This window comes from Schistocerca piceifrons, chromosome 1 (assembly GCF_021461385.2).
Source record: "Schistocerca piceifrons isolate TAMUIC-IGC-003096 chromosome 1, iqSchPice1.1, whole genome shotgun sequence".
In the NCBI taxonomy this organism is placed as follows: Eukaryota; Metazoa; Arthropoda; class Insecta; order Orthoptera; family Acrididae; genus Schistocerca; species Schistocerca piceifrons.
In genome coordinates, this window is record NC_060138.1 from 534,437,252 (window position 1) to 534,463,307 (window position 26,056).

General features: G+C 44.8%; 1 protein-coding gene across 2 annotated transcripts in view; it reads left to right on the plus strand.

Annotated features, from left to right (window-relative positions):
- The window catches only part of LOC124798975 (cGMP-dependent protein kinase, isozyme 1), a 586,392-nt gene that overhangs the window by 503,566 nt on the left and 56,770 nt on the right, over window positions 1–26,056 (plus strand). For both annotated transcript variants that reach the window (XM_047262520.1, XM_047262512.1), the window contains exons 4-8: window positions 2,561–2,698; window positions 2,787–2,956; window positions 14,899–15,259; window positions 21,956–22,172; window positions 24,805–25,036. In XM_047262520.1, coding sequence (XP_047118476.1) covers window positions 2,561–2,698; window positions 2,787–2,956; window positions 14,899–15,259; window positions 21,956–22,172; window positions 24,805–25,036 — 1,118 coding nt within the window. The remainder of the gene's footprint in view (window positions 1–2,560; window positions 2,699–2,786; window positions 2,957–14,898; window positions 15,260–21,955; window positions 22,173–24,804; window positions 25,037–26,056) is intronic.

Consider the following 26,056-nt stretch of genomic DNA (forward strand, 5'->3'; position numbering starts at 1 on the left):
GCCTTCCTCTGTAGTGGTGCTATAGCAAAGCGCCCTTCGATGTCACCCTCAGGCTCGGTGACGCTTCAGATAGCAAAGTGCCGGCACATCCGTAAAGAAGGGCCACAACTCATGAGTTCATGTGAGGTGTAAGGTGGGCACCAAATTTCATCACAATTCTAGCCAATACCTTCATCACAGAGGCGTCAAATGAGGGGTGAAATGTGGGTGAGAGGGTTTGTGACAACTTCCAACCGCGTGAGATGTCTACGAGGGCGTTGTGCCGTTTGTGGTGGTAAAATTTTGTGCCAGTGTGACGTCATTAACCCTACTTACAACTCACATGAACTACTACTGAGCTATGGCCCTTTTTTCGCATGCTTGCTGTTTGTAGCGTTTCTGAGATCGATGATGATGTTGTGGGGCGCCACATCTTTGCACCATCACAGAGGAAAATCTTTGAGTCTAATTTCAAACTTCTGCGACGCAGCTGGAGGGGGGGGGGGGGAGGGGGAGAAAATTATCCTTTAATTTTGTTGCGTAATATATGAAAGAACCTTCCTGAGCTATGGTAAAGTTGTTTCTGAAACACGATTTTCACTATTTCATAATAAGGTGAGATGACCTTTCCAGCTGTAAATGCGTATAGTGTTACGTGTAACATGAATATTGCTAGTCTGACGATGGACAGTTTTAGGTTGAAAAAAGCTGTACAACCTTTCGAGCTCCCTTCAGCGAAAACCTGCATACGAGCGCTGCCTATAAACAATAACAAAATGGATGATATCAAGAAATATTTGATCTGTATCCCTCAAGACAAGATGCCGTTTTCGAATGCGGTCACAGCACGGCCGACACATCTTGTGATGCAGATGAAGACAACTAATGCAACCATGCAAAACATCAAATATTATTCAGAAATATGTAACAAACAATGTTCATTACAATGAAGGGCGTTTATACGTATAATTGTTTTTAAAAAAAAGTAATCTAACCTTAAAATTAATCCGAAAATCCAGTGTACTGCAGGACAGGAACATGTCCAACACAAAGTCGTCCCTCTCTTTCCCCTTGTTTATGTTAAGAAGCCTGAAATACATGTCAGGGGATATATTGCATTAAACTGGTTTTATTCACTGTATGTCTCTACTGAAAAAGAAGGAAATACAGGGTGTTTCAAAAAGGACTTTACAACTTTAAAAATTCATGTAAATTTATTGAAAGAAGTGGGTTTAGTGTTATTTTGTAGGGAAACAAAGTTTTTTTTTTACCTTAAACTAAAGATGTATGTGGCTGCCGTTGGTTATCCTGCACAAATCCCATCGGAAGTGAATTTCTTCCCAAGTTCGCTGTAGCATTTCAGGTGTAATTTGCTCAGTGGTGGCATAAATTATTGCTGTAAGTCAGGTAGAGAAGCCGTCACAGGAGACACAAACACGATATCCTTGAAAAATCTCCATTTTAAAAAAATCGAGTGGTGTCAAGTCAGGGTAACGTGGGGGCCATGCAATTTGCGCATCACGACCAATCCATTGACCTCGAAAGCGGTTACTGAGAAAATTCCGGACGTCAGCCAGGTAGTGGGGTGGCGCACCATCTTGCATGAAGTAAACATTTCGTTCTTGGTCATCCTCATCGATCTGTGGTATCAAAAATTGTTGTAACATATCCAGGTACATTATCCCGTTGACGGTTCTCCCGCTGAAAAAAAGGGGACTTTCTTGCTCACTGCACAAAAAAGTTCACTTTAGGGCTGTCACGAACATGTTGCAATGTTTGATGTGGGTTTTCATTGCCCCAAATCCTACAGTTATGTGTGTTAAACTTGCCACTTAAGTAAAAAGTAGACTCGTCAGAAAAGATCGTGTTCATCCTCATGTAATCGATTTGACATACCCGCACAGAAGTTCTCGTGAGCAATTTTACCAATGTCTTTTATTGCTTGTACGATCGTGAATCTGTATGGTTTCAAATGCAAACGGTTTCTCAACAGACGGAAAACAGTCGTATGTGGGATTTGCAGTTCGCGAGATGCATGCCGGGTCAATTTCGTAGGGCTGTTGACAAAACGTTGCCTCACTTGCCCAACGACGTCGTCAGATGTGCCTGGACGACCTGATGATTTCCCAGGTCTTACAGAGCACCCAGTTTCTACAAAACATTTATCCCACTCATAAATTGTAGACCTACTAGGAGGATTTTTAGCGTACTTAGTGCGGAAGATACGCTGAACTGTTGTCGCCGAATTCAATTCTTCAAACCAAAACACACAGCTAGCACGCTCGTGTCCAGTGAAGACAGCCATCTTTAACGCAAATGCCGCTAGCTCTCCTTCCTGTGCGATTCGGTACTAGCGAAGTACACGAGACAAAACTTTATGTATTTCCCTACAAATTGACTTTACAGTCACCTCTGTAGGTACTATGAATTAATTTATATGAATTTTCAAAGTTGTAAAGTCCTTTTTGAAACACCCTGAATGAACAATTTGCCTTTCTGCAGTAAGCGGTATGGCTGAAGAAGCCACAAAGATTACACTAGTACATAACGAAAAATTAACTGTTTTTTGTAATATTCACAGGATCACATCTCTACGTGTCCGCCGAGGGTGAATTCGAAGTTATCAAGGAGGATAAAGTTCTTGGAAGAATGGGACCCGGGAAAGCCTTTGGAGAACTTGCCATTTTGTACAACTGTACTCGGACAGCATCCATTAAAGGTAGTATGGAACTCCTCACATCGGCCGGCCTCTTAATTTTGTCGCCTGTTGAGGGGTTCGCGACTTACGCGTGTTTTGTGTGCCTCAGTGGTGAACGACGCGAAGGTGTGGGTGCTGGACCGCAGAGTCTTCCAGCAGATCATGATGCGGACCGGCCTGCAACGGCTCGAGGACAACATCAACTTCCTGCGCAGCGTTCCTCTGCTCCGCAACCTCAGCAACGACGTTCTCGCCAAGATCGCTGACGTCCTGGAAGTTGTAAGTCTGACAGCTCACCACAATACGTTTAATAAACGTCCTGCCGCCTAGGATATAGCAGTTCGTTTTTGTTTGACTACTAGTTACAGCTTATTATTCATTTAGCAACAGAACTTGAACATCAGCTACGTGACGATCAGATTAAAAGCGGTAAAGGCACCAAGGGGGCAGTACTCACAATACGCCTGATAATGAATGTCAGAGTCACTTTCAAACTATTTTTCGATCTAGAAAAAGCCTCCGAGAATGTAAATTGGCGCACTTCTCAGAAATCCTCAGAAAATAGATACATTTAGTTTTTTTTTTTTTTTTTTGGTCATCAGTCTACTGACTGGTTTGATGCGGCCCGCCACGAATTCCTTTCCTGTGCTAACCTCTTCATCTCAGAGTAGCACTTGCAACCTACGTCCTCAACTACTTGCTTGACGTATTCCAATCTCTGTCTTCCTCTACAGTTTTTGCCCTGTACAGCTCCCTCTAGTACCATGGAAGTCATTCCCTCATGTCTTAGCAGATGTCCTATCATCCTGTCCCTTATCCTTATCAGTGTTTTCCACATATTCCTTTCCTCTCCGATTCTGCATAGAAGCTCCTGATTCCTTACCTTATCAGTCCACCTAATTTTCAACATTCGTCTATAGCACCACATCTCAAATGCCTCAAATGTTTCGATTCTCTTCTGTTCCGGTTTTCCCACAGTCCATGTTTCACTACCATACAATGCTGTACTCCAGACATATATCCTCAGAAATTTCTTCCTCAAATTAAGGCCGTTATTTGATATTAGTAGACTTCTCTTGGCCAGAAATGCCTTTTTTGCCATAGCGAGTCTGCTTTTGATGTCCTCCTTGCTTCGTCCGTCATTGGTTATTTTACTGCCTAGGTAGCAGAATTCCTTAACTTCATTGACTTCGTGACCATCGATCCTGATGTTAAGTTTCTCGCTGTTCTCATTTCTACTACTTCTCATTACCTTCGTCTTTCTCCGATTTACTCTCAAACCATACTGTGTACTCATTAGACTGTTCATTCCGTTCAGCAGATCATTTAATTCTTCTTCACTTTCATTCACGATAGCAATGTCATCAGCGAATCGTATCATTGATATCCTTTCACCTTATATTTTAATTCCACTCCTGAACCTTTCTTTTATTTCCATCATTGCTTCCTCGATGTACAGATTGAAGAGTAGGGGCGAAAGGCCTTGTCTTACACCATTCTTAATACGAGCACTTCGTTCTTGATCGTCCACTCTTATTATTCTCTCTTGGTTGTAGTACATATTGTATATGACCCGTCTCTCCCTATAGCTTACCCCTACTTTTTTCAGAATCTCGAACAGCTTGCACCATTTTATATTGTCGAACGCTTTTTCCAGGTCGACAAATCCTATGAAAGTGTCTTGATTTTTCTTTAGCCTTGCTTCCATTATTAGCCGTAACGTCAGAATTGCCTCTCTTGTCCCTTTACTTTTCCTAAAGCCAAACTGATCGTCACCTAGCGCATTCTCAATTTTCTTTTCCATTCTTCTGTATATTATTCTTGTAAGCAGCTTCGATGCATGAGCTGTTAAGCTGATTGTGCGATAATTCTCGCACTTGTCAGCTCTTGCCGTCTTCGGAATTGTGTGGATGATGCTTTTCCGCAAGTCAGATGGTATGTCGCCAGACTCATATATTGTACACACCAACGTGAATAGTCGTTTTGTTGCCACTTCCCCCAATGATTTTAGAAATTCTGATGGAATGTTATCTATCCCTTCTGCCATATTTCACCGTAGTCCTCCAAAGCTCTTTTAAATTCCGATTCTAATACTGGATCCCCTATCTCTTCTAAATCGACTCCTGTTTCTTCTTCTATCACATCAGACAAATCTTCACCCTCATACAGGCTTTCAATGTATTCTTTCCACCTATCTGATCTCTCCTCTGCATTTAACAGTGGAATTCCCGTTGCGCTCTTAATGTTACCACCGTTGCTTTTAATGTCACCAAAGGTTGTTTTGACTTTCCTGTATGCTGAGTCTGTCCTTCCGACAATCATATCTTTTTCGATGTCTTCACATTTTTCCTGCAGCCATTTCGTCTTAGCTTCCCTACACTTCCTATTTATTTCATTCCTCAGCGACTTGTATTTCTGTATTCCTGCTTTTCCCGGAACATGTTTGTACTTCCTCCTTTCATCAATCAACTGAAGTATTTCTTCTGTTACCCAAGGTTTCTTCGCAGCTACCTTCTTTGTACCTATGTTTTCCTTCCCAACTTCTGTGATGGCCCTTTTTACAGATGTCCATTCCTCTTCAACTGTATTGCCTACTGCGCTATTCCTTATTGCTGCATCTATAGCGTTAGAGAACTTCAAACGTATCTCGTCATTCCTTAGTACTTGCGTATCCCATTTCTTTGCGTATTGATTCTTCCTGACTAATGTCTTGAACTTCAGCCTACTCTTCATCACTACTATATTGTGATCTGAGTCTATATCTGCTCCTGGGTACGCCTTACAGTCCAGTATCTGATTTCGGAATCTCTGTCTGACCATGATGTAATCTAATTGAAATCTTCCCGTATCTCCCGGCCTTTTCCAAGTATACCTCCTCCTCTTGTGATTCTTGAACAGGGTATTCGCTATTACTAGCAGAAACTTGTTACAGAACTCAATTAGTCTTTCTCCTCTTTCATTCCTTGTCCCAAGCCCATATTCTCCTGTAACCTTTTCTTCTACTCCTTCCCCTACAACTGCATTCCAGTCGCCCATGACTATTAGATTTTCGTCCCCCTTTACATACTGCATTACCCTTTCAATATCCTCATACACTTTCTCTATCCGTTCATCTTCAGCTTGCGACGTCGGCATGTATACCTGAACTGTCGTTGTCGGTGTTGGTCTGCTGTCGATTCTGATTAGAACAACCCGGTCACTGAACTGTTCACAGTAACACACCCTGTGCCCTACCTTCCTATTCATAACGAATCCTACACCTGTTATACCATTTTCTGCTGCTGTTGATATTACCCGATACTCATCTGACCAGAAATCCTTGTCTTCCTTCCACTTCACTTCACTGACCCCTACTATATCTAGATTGAGCCTTTCCATTTCCCTTTTCAGATTTTCTAGTTTCCCTACCACGTTCGAGCTTCTGACATTCCACGCCCCGACTTGTAGAACGTTATCTTTTCGTTGATTATTCAATCTTTCTCTCGTGGTAACCTCCCCCTTGGCAGTCCCCTCCCGGAGATCCGAATGGGGGACTATTCCGGAATCTTTTGCCAATGGAGAGATCATCATGACACTTCTTCAATTACAGGCCACATGTCCTGTGGATACACGTTACGTGTCTTTAATGCAGTGGTTTCCATTGCCTTCTGCATCCTCATGTCGTTGATCATTGCTGATTCTTCCGCCTTTAGGGGCAATTTCCCACCCCTATTACAAGAGAGTGCCCTGAACCCCTATCCGCTCCTTCGCCCTCTTTGACAAGGCCGTTGGCAGAATGAGGCTGACTTCTTATGCCGGAAGTCTTCGGCCGCCAATGCTGATTATTTATCAATATTTAGGCAGTGGCGGGGATCGAACCCGGGACCGAATACGATTTGATTATGAATCAAAGACGCTACCCCTAGACCACGGTCTACACTACATGTAGTAGGGATATACAATAGGCACAAGAACCAGGAGAGAACAATTAGATTATAAGACAAAGGGAAACGTGTTCGGAATAAAAACAGCCTCAGAAAGTGATGCGGTTTTTTTCTTCCTCCATCCAATCTGCACTTCAAGGACTAAATGAAGGAAATAAAAGAAAGATTCAGAAGTGGAATTAAAATTCAGGGTGAAATGATATCAATGACAAGATTTGTTGATGACATTGTTCTTCTATGTGAAAGTGAAGGGCAATTGTAGAACACGTGTAATGGAATAAATAGTCTACAGAGGATAGAATATGAATTGTGAATATAGCAGAGACGATACTACTGAGTAGTAGCAGAAATGAAATTAGTGATAAATTTATCAAAACTGGAGACTACTAACTGCAAGACCTGAAGAAATCTGCTACTGTGGAAGGAACAAAATGCACTACGACAGTGTTAAAAAGAACACAAGAAGCAGATTAGCTCGTTCAAGACAGCGGTCCTCACCAAAAGAAGTCCACTACTATCAAACATAAACCTAAATTTAAGAAAGAAATTTCCGAGAACGTTCCCCTGAAACCCAGAATTGTATAGAAGTAAGAATTGTATGTAAACAAAACTTACTCTGTGAAACAAAAAGAAGAGAATCTAAATGTTTCAGATGCTGCGGAAGGATGATGAAGATTAAGTTAACTAATCGGATAAGAAATGAGGATATTCGACGCTGAATTAGCGATGAAAAAACCATATAGGGAACATTAACTAGAAAAAAGGATATGATCATTGGACTTGTATTAAGACATCAGGGTATAACTTACATGAAACTACAGGGACAAAAGTTGCAAATAAATACACAACTGCAAAATATATGGCAATGGAGTGAGGACGTTGCGTGTAAGTACTACTCTGAGATGAACAGTTGACACAGGAGAGAATATTGAGGCAGGTCGCAAAAAGCCAGTCATAAGACTAGCGAACCAAAAAAATTAAATAGACAACGAACAGGGTGTCTCACTATAACTTATAAGGTCTTCTTCTTTAAAAGAGACATGTTTAATCGTTCAACCAATCATTCCGATCCGTTGCTGAGATGTGCAATGTCATCATCCAACAGTAAGTTGTTAATTCTTCTTACCTAGCATTAATCCCTGTGTCAAATTTCTCCCTGGTTTCCTTAACTGCCTGCGCTATGTACAGACTGAATGACGTTTAGAGAAGGCTGCAACGCTGTCTCGCTTCCTTCTACATTTTCATTTCCTTCGACTCGTATAACTGCAGTCATTTCTCTGCAAACGTTGTAGATTGCTTATTGCTCCTTGTATTTTATCCATGATAACTTCAGAATTTGAAAGCGTATATGCCTGTCAACATATTTTTATTTCTAAACCTTCAAATGCTGTGTACATGTGTTTATCCTTCTTTAGTCCATCGGTTAAGATAAGTCATAGGGTCAGTATAGCCTAGCGTGCTTCTGCAATTCTCCGGATTCCAAATTGATCTTCCCACAGCTCGGCTTCTGCCAGTTGTTCTAGGCCTCTACAGATAATTCGTGTTAGTATTTTGCAACTCTAGCTTAATAAACTTACAGTTCCATAACGCTCAGACTTGTGGTACAGCTACTGTTACATTATTCCTGAAGCATGAAGTATTTCGCCTTCTTGATACCGAAAAGTAATCATCTCCATAGCGATGAATAACGACGTGTTGCGATATTTTTACTTTATACTACTTTCAAAGTAGTAAAGAGAATAAGGAATGGCTCATTGTCAAAGCTGGAAGCCACTCAATAGTGAAAAAGGTGAAAGGCTTGTTCTTTGTAGAGTTAAGATTACACGGAAAGGCTGAAGAAAGACAGACATCAGAAGTGGATCTGTTGAGGTAAAGAAGGCTTTCTTCAATAAAAGAGCTCTGCTGGTATCAGATATTGACAGATAATTGAGGAAGAAGTTCCTCAATGTGTACGTCTGGAGCACGGTATTACACTACTGGCCATTAAAATTGCTACACCAAGAAGAAATGCATATGATAAACGGGTATTCATTGGACAAATATATTATACTAGAACTGACATGTGTTTACACTTTCACGCAATTTGGGTGCATAGATCCTGAGAAATCACTACCCAGAACAACCACCTCTGGCCGCAATAACGGCCTTGATACGCCTGGGCATTGAGTCAAACACAGCTTGGATGGCGTGTACAGGTACAGCTGCCCATGCAGCTTCAACACGATACCACATTTCATCAAGAGTAGTGACTGGCGTATTGTGACGAGCCAGTTGCTCGGCCACCATTGACCAGACGTTTTCAGTTGGTGAGAGCGCAGGAGAATGTGCTGGCCAGGGCAGCAGTCGAACATTTTCCGTATCCAGAAAGTCCCGTACAGTACCTGCAACATGCGGTCGTGCATTATCCTGCTGAAATGTAGGGTTTCGCAGGGATCGAATGAAGGGTAGTGCCGCGGGTCTTAACACATCTGAAATGTAACGTCCACTGTTCAAAGTGCCGTCAATGCGAACAAGAGGTGACCGAGACGTGTAACCAATGGCATCCCGTACCATCACGCCGGGTGATACGCCAGTATGGCGATGACGAATACACGCTTCCAATGTGCGTTCACCGCGATGTCGCCAAACACGGATGCGACCATCATGAAGTTGTAAACAGAACCTGGATTCATCCCAAAAAATGACGTTTTTCCATTCGTGCACCCAGGTTTCGTCGTTGAGTACACCACCGCAGGCGCTCCTATCTGTGATGCAGCGTCAAGGGTAACCGCAGCCATGGTCTAAAAAACGTCGCCGAACTGTTCGTGCAGATGATTGTTGTCTTGCAAACGTCCCCATCTGTTGACTCAGGGATCGAGACGTGGCTGCACGATCCGTTACAGCCATGCGTATAAGATGCATGTCATCTCGACTGCTAGTGATACGAGGCCGCTGGGATCCAGCACGGCGTTCAATAGTACCCTCCTGAACCCATCGATTCCATATTCTGCTAACAGTCATTGGATCTCGACCAACGCGAGCGGCAATGTCGCGATACGATAAACCGCAATCGTGTTAGGCTACTATCCGACCTTTATCAAAGTCGGAAACGTGATGGTACGCATTTCTCCTCCTTACACGAGGCATCACAACAACGTTTCACCTGGCAACGCTGGTCAACTGCTGTTTGTGTATGAGAAATCGGTTGGAAACTTTCCTCATGTCAGCACGTTGTAGGTGTCGCCACCGGCGCCAACCTTGTGTGAATGCTCTGAAAAGCTAATCATTTGCATATCACAGCATTTTCTTCCTGTCGGTTAAATTTCGCGTCTGTAACACGTCATCTTCGTGGTGTAGCAATTTTAATGGCCATTAGTGTACATGGAAGTTAAATATGGAGCACTGGAAATCCGGAGAAGAAGTAACTGGAAGCTTTCGAAGTCTGCTACTATTGAGTAATGTTAAAAATTAAGTTAGATAAAGGACGAAATGAAGGGGCACTAAAGAGAGTAGATGGAGAAAGGTACCTGCGGAAGGCACATTCCAGAAGTAAGGATATGTTAGTGGGACATGCGCTACGGCATCCAGAACTAATTAACTTGGCGCTGGAAGAGTAGCAAAGGGGTAAAACAGCAAAGACAGATAAAGTCTATGGCTCTGAGCACTATGGGACTCAACTGCTGCGGTCATTAGTCCCCTAGAACTTAGAACTAGTTAAACCTAACTAACCTAAGGACATCACAAACATCCATGCCCGAGGCAGGATTCGAACCTGCGACCGTAGCGGTCTTGCGGTTCCAGACTGCAGCGCCTTTAACCGCACGGCCACCTCGGCCGGCAGATAAAGTCTATGAAACACATCGTAGAGGATGCTGGGTGTAGTACACTAACTCATCAAAGGTACTCGGAAACTCCTCAGTGGACATTAATATGGGATGTGTTAACCTTCCCCTTTATAACGTCTTAAAATCTTATGGGGACACTTTCAATGAGTGTGTGAATGACTGTGGAGCAGTGGCCGCCCATTCTGCCTCAGGAAAGGGCACGGCCGATTTCCTTCCCCATCCTTCCCTCACCCGAGCTTGCGCTCCGTCTCTAATGACCTCGTTGTCGACGGGACGTTAAACACTAATCTCCTCCTCCTCCTCCTCTGCCTCAGGAGCCAAAAACAGAGATGGAAATGATCTTGGACGCTGGACTCTGGAGGGAAGTGGACGTTCTGATTCCAAAGTGTTGCATTAGGTTCAGCTCGGGACACTGGCCAAGCTAGTCGATATAAGAGTTATTGTCCTTACAGATTCCGCTTTATGACAGGGTTCAGTGTCATGCTCATACAAACCATCATCGTCTCCACAATGTTCCTCTGCTGCATTCAGTACCCACTGCTGTAAAATATGTTCGTAACTTTTCGTGTTACGCGTTTTCTTAAGCGCAATAAGGGGATAACACTCTAATCCAGAAAAACACCCCCATTCCGTAACACAGCCTGCTCCGTACGTCATTGTTGGCATTACACACGATGGCAGGTAGCATTCTCCAGGCATTAGCCAAACCCAAACACCTTCATCTGATTGCCACAGGGTAGCGAAATTCATCCCTACAAATCACTTCTTTCGAATCATTCACTGTGCAGTGGTGTCGCTTAATACTGATACCATGAATGTCTGGCTTATGAGAATCTGCTCCACCATTCTGCCCCATTCTTTTTGGTTTCCTACACACACTCATTGCGCTAGGTTGATGCTGGCAGGACTTTGGAAGTGACAAGTCACTCCTTCCGCGAAGCTCGATGATCAGTACACGATATCTGTGTGGACTTGATTCCAAAGTGTTGCATTAGGTTCAGCTCGGGACACTGGCCAAGCTAGTCGATATAAGTGTTATTGTCCTTACAGATTCCGCTTTATGACAGGGTTCAGTGTCATGCTCATACAAACCATCATCGTCTCCACAATGTTCCTCTACTGCATTCAGTACCCACTGCTGTAAAATATGTTCGTAACTTTTCGTGTTATGCGCTTTCTTAAGCGCAATAAGGGGATAACACCCCAATCCAGAAAAACACCCCCATTCCGTAACACAGCCTGCTCCGTACGTCATTGTTGGCTGTTCCTTCACTTCTGCACTACACCTTCACATCACCAACAGTCGACTTGTGCAACTTTGAGAGAGTTGAAGTTTCTGTGATGGTTTTGTCACTCTGGTGATATCCAGTGACTAGTCACGTTCGAAGACAATGAACTCAATAACCGACCCATTCTGCTGTCAGAGCTTCTCTACTGGCAGCACAATTCCTTTTTCCTCCTTTTGTACTGGCGAGTACTCCTCTCTTAACGTCTAGTCGTTAATTCCGCTTTACTTAGAAGTGTCCGGATAGTTATTATCAGATAGTGTAGTTATGTAGTAATGAAAAAATTATCATAATATCGCAAAAGATGTCGGACAGCATCCAAGAGTGCCAGCCGCTGTGGCCGAGTGGTTCTAGACGTTTCAGTCCGGAACCGCCCTGCTGCTTCGGTCGCAGGTTCGAATCCTGCCTCGGACGAGGATGTGTGTGATGTCCTTAGGTGAGTTAGCTTTAAGTACACTACTGGCCATTAACATTGCTACACCACGAAGATGACGTGCTACAGACGCGAAAATTAACCGACAGGAAGAAAATGCTGTGATATGGAAATGATTAGCTTTTCAGAGCATTCACACAAGGTTGGCGCCGGTGGCGACACCTACATCGTGCTGACATAAGGAAACTTTCCAACCGATTTCTCATACACAAACAGCAGTTGACCGGCGTTGCCAGGTGAAACGTTGTTGTGATGCCTCGTGTAAGGAGGAGAAATGCGTACCATCACGTTTCCGACTTTGATAAAGGTCGGATAGTAGCCTAACACAATTGCGGTTTATCGTATCGCGACATTGCCGCTCGCGTTGGTCGAGATCCAATGACTGTTAGCAGAATATGGAATCGATGGGTTCAGGAGGGTACTATTGAACGCCGTGCTGGATCCCAGCGGCCTCGTATCACTAGCAGTCGAGATGACATGCATCTTATACGCATGGCTGTAACGGATCGTGCAGCCACGTCTCGATCCCTGAGTCAACAGATGGGGACGTTTGCAAGACAACAATCATCTGCACGAACAGTTCGGCGACGTTTTTTAGATCATGGCTGCGGTTACCCTTGACGCTGCATCACAGGCAGGAGCGCCTGCGAAGGTGTACTCAACGACGAAGCTGGGTGCACGAATGGCAAAACGTTATTTTTTCAGATCCATCCAGGTTCTGTTTACAACTTCATGATGGTCGCATCCGTGTTTGGCGACATCGCGGTGAACGCACATTGGAAGCGTGTATTCGTCATCGCCATACTGGCGTATCACCTGGCGTGATGGTACGGGATGCCATTGGTTACACGTCTCGGTCACCTCTTGTTCGCATTGACGGCACTTTGAACAGTGGACGTTACATTTCAGATGTGTTACGACCCGTGGCTCTACCCTTCATTCGATCCCTGCGAAACCCTACATTTCAGCAGGATAATTCACGACCGCATGTTGCAGGTCCTGAACGGGCCTTTCTGGATACAGAAAATGTTCGACTGCTGCCCTGGCCAGCACATTCTCCAGGTCTCTCACCAACTGAAAACGTCTGGTCAATGGTGGCTGAGCAACTGGCTCGTCACAATACGCCAGTCACTACTGTTGATGAACTGTAGTATCGTGATGAAGCTGCATGGGCAGCTGTACCTCTACACGCCGTCCAAGCTCTGTTTGACTCAATGCCCAGGCGTATCAAGGCCGTTATTACGGCCAGAGGTGGTTGTTCTGGGTACTGATTTCCCAGGATCTATGCACCTAAATTGCGTGAAAATGTAATCACATGTCAGCTCTAGAATAATATATCTGTCCATTGAATACCCGCTTATCATCTGCATTTCTTGTTGGTGTAGCAATTTTAATGGCTAGTAGTGTAGTTCTAAGTCTAGTGGACTGATGACATGACATATTAACTCCCATCGTGCTTAGAGTCATTTTAAACATCCAAGAGTCGAAAGGCTAATGACGTCAAAAGCTGCCCTACATTAACTACCTGGATTTTAAAAATTCAATAAAACAGCCTCGAACTCAACAGAAGTTTATTTATGTTGACACATGGTTTCGGTCTATAATTTAGAACATCTTCAGGACCAAGTAGTTGACGGCTGTACTCTTACGGCTATTGCTCTGTCCACTGCTACCAGCCACCATGATGGTAATTACACCCTGAAGATGTCTAAATTGTAAACTGAAATCTGTTGCCAATTTAAATACTCTTCTGTTGCGATCGAGAGTGCTTTGCTGAATTTTAACATCGCTGTTTACGCTCCATTTATAGAACGCTTTCTAAAATTTTAAACCCCACCTAGATAGTTTGTGCATGCTTTTAGAGTTGTAATGGGCGATTGCCATGCAGTCTGTTTTTACTCGTATAGTGCACCACCACAGCTTGTTGTTGTTGTGGTCTTCAGTCCTGAGACTGGTTTGATGCAGATCTCCATGCTACTCTATCCTGTGCAAGCTTCTTCATCTCCCAGTACTTACTGCAACCTACATCCTTCTGAATCTGCTTAGTGTATTCATCTCTTGGTCTCCCTCTACGATTTTTACCCTCCACGCTGCCCTCCAACACTAAATTGGTGATCCCTTGATGCCTCAGAACATGTCCTACCAATTGATCCATTCTTCTAGTCTAGTTGTGCCACAAACTCCTCTTCTCCCCAATTCTATTCAGTACCTCCTCATTAGTTATGTGATCTACCCATCTAATCTTCAGCATTCTTCTGTAGCACCACAATTCGAAAGCTTCTATTCTCTTCTTGTCTAAACTATTTATCTTCCATGTTTCACTTCCATACATGGCTACACTCCATACAAATACTTTCAGAAACGACTTCCTGACACTTAAATCAATACTGGATGTTAACAAACTTCTCTTCTTCGGAAACGCCTTCCTTGCCATTGCCAGTCTACATTTTATATCCTCTCTACTTCGACCATCATCAGTTATTTTGCTCCCCAAATAGCAAAACTCCTTTACTACTTTAAGTGTCTCATTTCCTAATCTAATTCCCTCAGCATCAGCCGACTTAATTCGACTACATTCCATTACCCTCGTTTTGCTTTTGTTGGTGTTCATCTTATACCCTCCTTTCAAGACACTGTCCATTCCGTTCGACTGCTTAGTCATTAGTTATGCCTTACCTCAGACTAAAATCTGCTACATTACACACCACAGCGTTTTTAATTGTGACGAATTTTTTTGTTACGATCGACTCGTCAGGAGTTCTACCCGGCCGGCGCGCACATCATACGGCAAGGCGCGAGCGGGGACACGTTCTTCATCATCAGCGGCGGCTGCGTGAAGGTGACGCAGCGGCTGGCGGGCCGGCGCGAGGACGAGGAGATCCGCACGCTGGAGCGCGGCGACTACTTCGGCGAGCAGGCGCTGCTCAAGGAGGACTGCCGCACGGCCAGCGTGATCGCGCTGCCGCCCGGCGTCGAGTGCCTCACGCTCGACAGGGACTCCTTCATCCAGCTCATCGGAGACCTCAGCGAGCTGCACGAGAAGGACTACGGCGACGAGACGCGCGGCCTCTCCAGGCCCTCCAGCTCCTTCAGTCTCTACGCCGACGTCGAGGCGGGTGAGTGTGTTTGCAAGGGCTCGACCGCTCAACTACAATCTCCGTTGCTTTCACTGTTGGCATTTGTGGAGCAGTACGTGAGCCTCGCTGCTTTTCGCGGATGATGCTGTAGTATACAGAGAAGTTGCAGCATTAGAAAATTGCAGCGAAATGCAGGAAGATCTGCAGCGGATAGGCACTTGGTGCAGGGAGTGGCAACTGACCCTTAACATAGACAAATGTAATGTATTGCGAACACATAGAAAGAAGGATCCTTTATTTTATGATTATATGATAGCGGAACAAACACTGGTAGCAGTTACTTCTGTAAAATGTCTGGGAGTATGCCTACGGAACGATTTAAAGTGGAATGATCATACAAAATTAATTGTTGGTAAGACGGGTGCCAGGTTGAGGTTCATTGGGAGAGTCCTTAGAAAATGTAGTCCATCAACAAAGAAGGTGTCTTACAAAACGCTCGTTCGGCCTATACTTAAGTATTGCTCATCAGTGTGGGATCTGTACCAGGTCGGCTTGACAGAGGAGATAGAGAAGATCCAAAGAAGAGCGGCGCGTTTCGTCACAGGGTTATTTGGTAAGCGTGATAGCGTTACGGAGATGTTTAGCAAACTCAAGTGGCAGACTCTGCAAGAGAGGCACTCTGCATCGCGGTGTAGCTTGCTGTCCAGGTCTCGAGAGGGTGCGTTTCTGGATGAGGTATCGAATATATTGCTACTTATAACTCCCGAGGAGATCATTAATGTTAAATTAGAGAGATTTGAGCCCACACAGAGGCTTTCCGGCAGTCGCTCTTCCCGCGAACCATACGCGATAACATGAAAGGGAGGTAATGCAGCGGCACGTAAAGTGCCCTCCGCCATACACCGTAGGGTGGCTTGCGGAATATAAATGTAGATGTAGATGATCTAGATGTAGAAAAAGTTTCCCTAAGTAAAATTACTTAGCAGAACAAGCCACCTCTCTTCATGCTCGTGCCGGCCGGTGTGGCCGTGCGGTTAAAGGCGCTTCAGTCTGGAACCGCGTGACCGCTACGGTCGCAGGTTCGAATCCTGCCTCGGGCATGGATGTGTGTGATGTCCTTAGGTTAGTTAGGTTTAAGTAGTTCTAAGTTCTAGGGGACTGATGACCACAGAAGTTAAGTCCCATAGTGCTCAGAGCCATTTGAACCATTTCATGCTCGTTGATCGCGATTAAACTGAAGTGAAAGAATCTTATTCTTCCCTAGCATGTGTCCTGCATTGTTGTGAAGACCGCTTCCTTGGTTCCCTTACTATCACAAATCTCTGTTGGTCGGATCCTTGGATTTGAAGCTGTAGGAGAGCGTTGCCTAAACTGCACACCTTTTGAGATTTCATTTGTTACAGTTAACAAAGGTACAAAATTGTTTGAATCTTGCCATCCTCAACTGTAGTGGTGGTATCTGATTTTAATAACGCTAATTCTGAGTAAAATATACTACACTTCATTCTCTGAACATCTCTAAGCAGCCTACAATTTAATAATCTTGTTTCCTAAGTTGCATGAGTGGGCGCATAAATTGTACCGTCCTTTTAAAATATGCCCCTGAGTTTGAGGTTATGTACTAGTCTACGGAAGTGTTCCAGAAATTAGTTCCTATATCATTTTTGCAGGAATTGCAATATACCCTGATCAGCCAGAACATAAGGACCGCCGATTTGCTATCGGTGTAAGCCCGTCCAGGCGATAGCAGCATCACTTGGCAAGGAACGACTGCTAGTCGGAAGCAATCATGGTACATGTACTATCAGTGAGCGTGCTGTCCGTGTGTAGAATGGGAAGGTGCGCGATCATCTGAGTTTGACCGAGGGCAGACTGTGATGGCTCGGAGGCTCGGCACGAGCATTTCGGAAACTGCGGGACTGGTCGGATGTTCGAGGAGTGCTGTGGTGAGTGAGTGCCTTCAACACGTGGCGAAACCAAGGTGAAATCACGCCCATGTGTCGTGGGGTTGCGCGATCACCCCTCATTATAAACGTCGGACATCGTAGGCTGGACAACTTTTCTATTTAAACCAGGACAGGCGAGGAACTGGCGGAACTAACATCAGACTTTAATGATCGGCAGAGTACAAGTGTGTCTGAACACACAGTGCACCAAACACTCCTAACGATGGGCCTCCGCAGCCAACGACCCATGCATGAGCCAATGTTAACACCACGACATTGGCAACTACGACTGAAATGCACACGTGAACGTTGGCACTGAACGTTGGCGCAGTGGCAGAGGGTTGCATGTTCTGATGAATTCCGATACCTTCTTCATCACGCCGGTGAGAGGGCGCGAATCGGTCGTCTTCCAGGGAAACAGCTCCCTGCCACCTGGACTGCGGGGCGGGAACAGGCTGGCGATGGCTACATTATGCCCTGGGGAACATTCACTTGCGCATCTGTGGATCCAGTGGAGCTCGTGCAGGGCACCATGACACTCCTTCATGCCCTCTCTTAGCCTTTATGACAGCTTCCACTCTCGCAGGCATGTGTTCGATCGGGTACTGGAAGGTTTCTTGGGGAATGGAAGCTCATTCTTCACGGAGCACTGCACTGAGGAGAGGTATCGATGTCGGTCGGTGAGGCGTGGCACGAAGTCGGCGTTCCAAAACCTCCCAAAGGTATTCTATAGGATTCAGGTCAGGACTCTCTGCAGCCCAGTCCATTACAGGGATGTTATTGTCGTGTAACCACTCCGCCACAGGTCGTGCATTATGAACAGGTGCTCGATCGTGTTGAAAGATGCAGTCGGCATCCCCGAATTGCTCTTCAGCAGTGGGAAGGAAGAAGTTGCTTAAAACATCAATGTAGGCCTGTGCTGTGATAGCGCCACGAAAAACGAGAACAGGTGCAAGCCCCTTCCATGAAAAACATGACCACACCATATCTCCATCGCCTCCGAATTTTACTGTTGCCACTACACACGCTAGCAGATGACGTTCAGCAGCCTTTCACCACACCCACACCCTGCCATTGGATCGACACACTGTGTACCTTGATTCGTCACTCCACACATCGTTTTTCCACTGTCCAATGGTCCAAGGCGTCATATGGCATTTACCGGCGTGATGTGTGGCATATGAGCAGCCTGTCGACCATGAGATCCAAGTTTTCTCACCTCCCGCCTAACTGTCATAGTACTTGCAGTGGATCCTGATGCAGGTTAGAATTCCTGTGTGATGGTCCGGATAGATGTCTGCCTGTTACACATTACGACCCTCTTCAAATGTCGCCGGCCGGAGTGGCCGAGCGGTTAAAGGCGCTACAGTCTGGAACCGCACGACCGCTACGGTCGCAGGTTCGAATCCTGCCTCGGGCATGGATGTATGTGATGTCCTTAGGTTAGTTAAGTTTAAGTAGTTCTAAGTTCTAGGGGACTTATGACCACAGCAGTTGAGTCCCATAGTGCTCAGAGCCATTTGAACCATTTTGAATCTTCAAATGTCGGCGGTCTCTGTCAGTCAAAAGACGAGGTCGGTCTGTACGCTTTTGTGCTGTACGCGTCCCTTCACGTTTCCACTTCACTATCACATCGGGAACAGTGTACCTAGCGATGTTTAGGAGTGTCAAAATCTCACGTACAGACGTATGACGCAAGTGACACCCAATCACCTGACCACGTTCAAAGTCCGTGAGTTCCGCCGAGCGCCCCATTCTGCTCTCTTACGATGTCTAATGACTACTGAGGTCGCTGATATGGAGTATCTGGCAGTAGGTGGCAGCGAAATGCACCTAACATGAAAAACGTATGTTTTGGGGGTGTCAAAAAAATGGCTCAAATGGCTCTGAGCACTATGGGACTTAACTTCTGAGGTCATCAGTCCCCTAGAACTTAGAACTACTTAAACCTAACTAACCTAAGGACATCACACACATCCATGCTCGAGGCAGGATTCGAACCTGCGACCATAGCGGTCGTGCGGTTCCAGACTGTAGCGACTAGAACCGCTCGGCCACCCCGGCCGGCTTTGGGGGGTGTCCGGATACCTTTTCATCACATAGTGTATATGGAAGTTTGCGTATGCAGTGATTTAATGTGGAACGATGACATAGGCCTCATTGTAGGGAAGTCAGGTGATAGTTTTAAGAATCTTCAGGAAGTGTGGCACGTCCACGAAAGAAGTAACTGGCAAATCCTTGTTCGACCGATATTAGAGTACTGCTCTTGAATCGGGGACCCAGAGCCGATACGACTGATAGAGGAATATGGAAGATCCAAAGAAGAACAGTGTGTTTCATAACAAGTTGCTTTAGTAGGCGCGAAAGCGGCACACAGGTGCTTGCCAAACCTCAGTGGCAGACGCTACGAGGGAGGTTTTGTGCATCACCGTGTGGTTCACTGTTAGAATTCTTAAAGAGTTCCATCGAAGAAGAGTCAATGCAAATGTTGTTTCTCCCTCCGTATATTTCGCTAAAAGACTATGAAGATAAGATTACAGAGATTCGACCGTTCGTCACACGCACCATTCGCAACGGGAACTGGAAAAGAGGGAATTGGCACTGGCACAAAATGACCGCTTTACGACACACCGTAACGTGGCCTGCGGACTGTGGATGTAGCTGTAGATGTAGATGTAGACGTAAACCACGTAGGACGTGGTTGCTCTCACTCCCACCCATTCCCTTACTGGTTCGCTTTTCGTGTGGTCCAGCCTGGTGACATCGATGAACGAGGGCATCATTTCTGTCTTCTTTCCGTGAAAGCACGTGTTCGTATTTTGTTGTTGTTGCTGAACGTTCTGAGCTGTACAGGTTAACACGGCGAACGAAGGATCTACAAACTTTCGTCTAAAGATAGTTCTGTACTTCGTCCTCAAACAACTATCCAGTAGCTTGACGCCATTTCAGCCAAACACCCCCCTGCATAACTGGAGCATCTGTGTTCGTCAAACCAGACGAAATTATTAGGAAGTTTAGGTACTTAAGCTGTGTACTTTTATGGGTGATACGTTTTGAGAGGGTTTGTTCAATAGGTAAGCCAATACTTTTTTTTTTCCTCCGCCAATTTCATTTGACAAAAAGCGGAATTTGTTGCGTGACATCGTGGAATATTCCGGCTTCAGCTCCTACAGTTTCACGGTGGCGGCTCTATATGTAGGCTTCAAAATGGCGTGTGTAACTGGCAGTTAACCACGGCACGGCGAGGATTTGGGCGACACGTCTGTTATCATCGTAACAAGGACGCGCAAACCTGTCCTATCTCCCTCGCCCCGGTCGGTCGCATACAAATGTGACAGCTCCTATGTTGGAACGTGCAGACACTCTCATTCGAGGTGATTGACGGGTCACAGTCAAACACCCCGCTGCATAACTGGACGTCTCTATTTGCTGACACACTCGTACACCAGCTGGGGTACTCACAGTTGTGTGCCCGCTGCGTTCCTCCCCGCATAACACAAGATCATAAAGAGCAACCTGTGCGGAATCGGTTGCGCGTTACGAGACTGACCGTGACAATTTACTGTTGAACATCACAGGCGACGAAACATGGGTTCATCACTTCGAATCGGAAAATAAACGGCAATCGAAAGGGGGCCGGCACTGCACTTCTCCAATGCCGCACCGTCGAACAGTATAAGTCATGGCGACAGTCTTCTGGGGCTCTGAACGGGTTATTCTGTTCAATGTCCTCCCTCGTGGTGCAACGACCTACTCTGAAGTGCATTGTGTTGCCCTCAGGAATCAGAAGAGACGACTTCAGCGTGTTCGTCAACACCAAAATGCAAACGAACTTCTTCTTCACCATGACAACGTAAGGCGTAACGCAAGTCCGCGTACCCAGAGGAGCTCACAAAACTCCACTGGTCTGGTCGTCTTCATCCACCTTACAACGCGGATTTTATAACGTCATCCACGAACAGGGTGTCTGAGTATCCACGACCACTATGTCCACAAACAGGGTGAATAGGAGGGGTAAGAGCGCAAATACTTGGTGCTCACTAACAATGATTGGAAAATGGGGTGACATTTCGGCTAATAGTGAACAGCATTCATAACGTTACAAAAGAAAGGCTTGATACATCGCACGTATGTCTCTAGAATATTATGGTCGCGACGCGTTTTCCTGAGGAGTTCAAGAGGGGCCCTGATGAAGGCTTTCTCGAGGTCCTTAAATTCCAGATGTAATGTCAGATTCTTTTATCGGCGTTTTCCTTAAAGAGGCTGGCTACATAAACTGCATTTGCACTCTTGACAAAAATATACTGATATGCGAGAATTTAGATGATGCTTCCCAAGGAGAGTGCTGTAAACCTGCTCAAGAATTTTCATCGCGTGGGAGAGCAAGCGGATTGGGCGGTAGCTGGAAGAATCGTTGATATTTTGTTTACCTTGCCAGAGAGGTATGGTAATAGTAGGTTGTCAGATTGCAGGGAGGTTGCGACTGAAGAGTGCGCCCTAAGAGCTTTAGCTCGTCCGTCAACTTCTTGCACTGTATTCTAATTACGATTTGGCTTAACGTCTTCCGAGAAACCGTAAATCTTCTCAAAGTATACTTTCCAACTTGGACGTCTTTAAATGTACGATATTTAGAGAATTTCGATATTTCTAAAACGTGAACATGTTTTTCCGCCATTTCTCAGTGATTTCAAAACAGTAGCTGACAAAATCATACGATATTCTAGTCAGTGTTTCCTTTGTTGCTACAGTTGGCTTATGGTATTGTAATGTAGAGACGTGTGTTTTCCAGAGTACGACTACATCCGGCTGGACGACCTGGACGTGATCGCCACTCTTGGTGTCGGGGGATTCGGGCGCGTCGAGCTGGTGCAGTACATGTACGACAGGAGCCTCACGTTCGCGCTGAAGTGTCTCAAGAAGCAGCACATCGTCGACACGCAGCAGCAGGAGCACATTTACAGCGAGAAGAACATCATGATGAGCTGCCGAAGCCCCTTCATCTGCAGGTATCCGTACTGAATCAGGACGTCAGTAAAATGTAACTACGAGAGTTCATAAGGAGAGGTCAGACCAGCAGCCAACCGATTTCGTCAAGCTTCAGCAGACTACTCAAGTAATCTCTGTGAAAGAGTTGAGGTCACTAAGCTTACGCTTACAAATAAATCGAGTTCAAATCTATGACGCAGAATCCGTTTCGGACCAGCAGGAATGGTTAGAACACTCGAAAAGTAGGGAAATTTTATATATATCAATCAGTAATTCCCAGTAATTAACGAATTATTTGTTTCTTTGCAAATATACTTATGTAAGGACGTCGCTGTCAACCACGGCAGTGGCCAAGTGGTATATGGCTTGGCATGAGACTAGACTAGAGGCAACTTCTGCGCGTGTACGTTCGAACGTCAACTGTTGCAGATGATTGTATTCCTTGGTAGGAGAATGAAAGCTGCCGCTAAATTTATGTGTTTTACTGTAAACTAAATTAGAAGAAAGAACACCTAAAAGTTTTATGCAATTATTGGTACGCTCTCTCTTTCTCTCTCTCGCTCCCTCATTCGCTCGCTCTCTGCTGCTCCCTCTCCTCTTTTCGCTTTTACATCTTCACTTCCCCTAACTTCTACATGTTCAAATTCCCTAAGAAAAGGATTGTTTTGACAAAAGAAACAGGAAACATTATGTGAACGAAGATCAAACTTGTTGTTAAAGTTCGTAATCACGTACGCAGGAATTTTTTTCTCTTTGTTGATGACAAAATTTAGTCTCTTCCTTAGCAAGATATTTTTCAAAGCTGTTACTTATGAAATCAACTATTTATGTTGGGTTGGTGCACAAGTTCGTAGCGTTTTTTCGTACATTTAATAAACACAACAATAAACACAACAGAGACACATAATATACATTCTCTGTCACCATTTACAACAATCTGTCAAAGCTGGTGTAACTTTCCGTTCCCCGACTATAGAAGTCACGTGTCTTTGAGGCAAAGAACTAGTAGAGCCAAGTTCGGAACACATTTTCATCCGGAAAGGAAGTTCCTTAAGGGTTGTTCGACAGAGTGGAAAAGGCGACAATATGAGGACGCGAGATCAGGTGACCAAGGTAGGTGCGGAATGACTTTCCAACCCAACTCCTGTATAGCGTCTTTCGTCAGTCTATCAGGATACTGGAGGGCGTTATCGTGCAGTAGCACACTTCACGCAGTCTTCCTGGTCGTTGTTCTTGGAATGCGTCTTCAAGGCATCTCAGTTGTTGGCAACAAATGTCAGCAGTGACGGTTACACCCCCGGTGAAGTAATTTGTAGACCTCTACATCGTCGCTGTTCCACCAGATACACCACATTATCTTTTATGGATGTGCACAGGTCGTCTTACGGAGAGTCGCTGTTTCGTTTGGGCTCAAACATTCCTTTCTTTTCTTTATGTTAGCATACGATACCATTTCTCGTCACCAGTAACGATACGGGAAAGAACGGTCGATGTTGTTCACGAGTCAATTGATGACGAGCAAACAGAGATGCACATATGGTCATTGATGATTTTTAGGATTTTGGCCTAGAGCATGCGGTACCCATACAGCCGATTTTTGAACCTTCCCCACTCCATGCAAATGCCGCAGGATGGTGGAATGATCATAGTTCATAACATTTGCTAGTTCTCAGTACACTGCCGTGAATCATTGTAGTTTAAAGCGTTTAAACGATCGTCAAACCCCGAATGTCTTCCTGAACTTGGAGAATCATTAATGTCAAAAGATCTTCTTTAAAATAAGAAAACCATTTCTTGTTGTGTCCTATGGCATTATCCCCATATACGGTGCATATGTTTCCAGCTGCCTCCGCTGCTGTCTCCTCTCTATTAAACTCAAACAGAAGAACATGTTTGAAATGTTCCGACTTTTCCACTTGGCACTGCGTTTTCTAGCGTCCACAGCTCCACTCACTATCTCCGAATGACAAAATGGCAATATGTAAACTCAAATAGCAACAGTGAGCCGCAAATTATAAATGGCAGTCGATAAATAAAGCCACAACAACAGGAATACCAACAATCAAAGCAAAAAAGCTGCGAACTTACCCACCAACCTAATGTTTTAATATTCTGACTTGTCGTCTGCAGTATGTCGCTGAAGATGCGCGTATGAACCGGTACCAGCCTGGCGTACAAAATATCGAAAACAAGTTCTTTGCAGCCGATGCCAGCTATTAATCATTATGAAGTTCTTAAGATTTAATATAACAGCAAATAAATTTCGCTACTGCTTTCATTAATTTGTAGATGAGAAAATGTCCTTTTATAAAGGGCGAGTCGTACCGATGCACAAGAAAGTTGATTTTAATTTGAACAATAAGTCACCGCTCTAGTTGGCAACGCTACCCTCCTCACTCACTAACATTTCGTTTTATCGGAAATTTTTGGGTTGCTTGCGTGATAGTCACAATCAGAATTTCTTTGTATTCACCCAATCGCAAACAGATTCTGCGCTATAACATTTGACATCCATTTTTTTAGAAACTGAAAGCTATGTGACCTAAATTCCGTCCAGTATCTACACCACAGCTCGTCGAAATCGATGGGACACAGAACTGGGCTTCATCCAGTGCAGCAGCTATCGGTCTTACGCGTATTTTTGTTTTCCAGGTTGTACCGGACGTTCCGGGACTCCAAGTACGTGTACATGCTGCTGGAGGCTTGCTTGGGAGGCGAGGTGTGGACCATTCTCAGGGACAGAGGCTGCTTCGACGATCATACGACTCGTTTCGTCACAGCCTGCGTCGTCGAAGCGTTTGAGTACCTGCACGCCCGAGGCATCATATACCGGGACCTCAAGCCCGAGAACCTCCTGCTAGACACTCAGGGTTACGTCAAACTTGTAAGTTCGCTTCTGCTTAGTTACTTACTGACTTCCGACTACTGATACTAAAGAGTGTATGCTGTCATCAGCGTTGCGCGTACCTATTGCAACCCATATCCGTTTGAAACTGTCTGCTGTATCCAAACCTCAGTCTCACTCTACAATTTATGTCCGTCTCCCACTTATATTTCCAACGTAACTATTCCTACATGCCTCGAGCTATGTCCCATCAAATTATCCCTTCTTTTACTCAAGTTGCGTCCTGTTCTCTCAGGAATGCTATGCAGTAGTTACGCGATCAACACATTCAATCTTCAGCATTCTTCTACAGCGTCGTATTTCCAAAGCTTCATTTCCCTTCTTGTATATGTTGTTTTTGGCCCACGTTTCAGTTCCTAATTAGGTCACACTACAGGCAAATGCTATCAAGATATTTATATTCGATGTTAACATATTTCTAAATGTCTGAAGAGATTTTCTTGCTGTTGCCAGTTTGAATTTTACATTTTTTTCTTTTGCCGGGCTTAATTATTTTGCTGTTCAAATATTACTTTTAGCTCCTCGTTTCATAACCTAATTTCCCATTATCGTGTGATTTAATTCGACAACAGCTCATGACTTTTGTTTTACTTTTATTGACACCTGTCATTCACTGTAGTGACAAAAAACATGGAACAGCGCATTTACCGATGGCGGCAGCATCGCGTACACAAGGCATAAATGAGCAGTGCGTGGGTGGAACTGTCATTTGTACTCAGGTGATTGATGTGAAAGATTCCCGACGTGTTTATGGCCTTACGATGGGAATTAACAGACTTTGAACGCGGAATTGTGGTTGGAGCTAGACGCATGGGACATACCATTTCGGAAATCGATAGGGAACTCAAAATACCGCGATCCACAATGTCAAGTGTGTGCTGTGAATACCGCATTTCGGGCATTACGTCTCACCACGGACAACGCAGTAACAGAATGACTGGAAAACCGTGGCTGGTCAGATGAGTCCCGATTTCAGTTGTTAACAGCTGATAGTAGGGT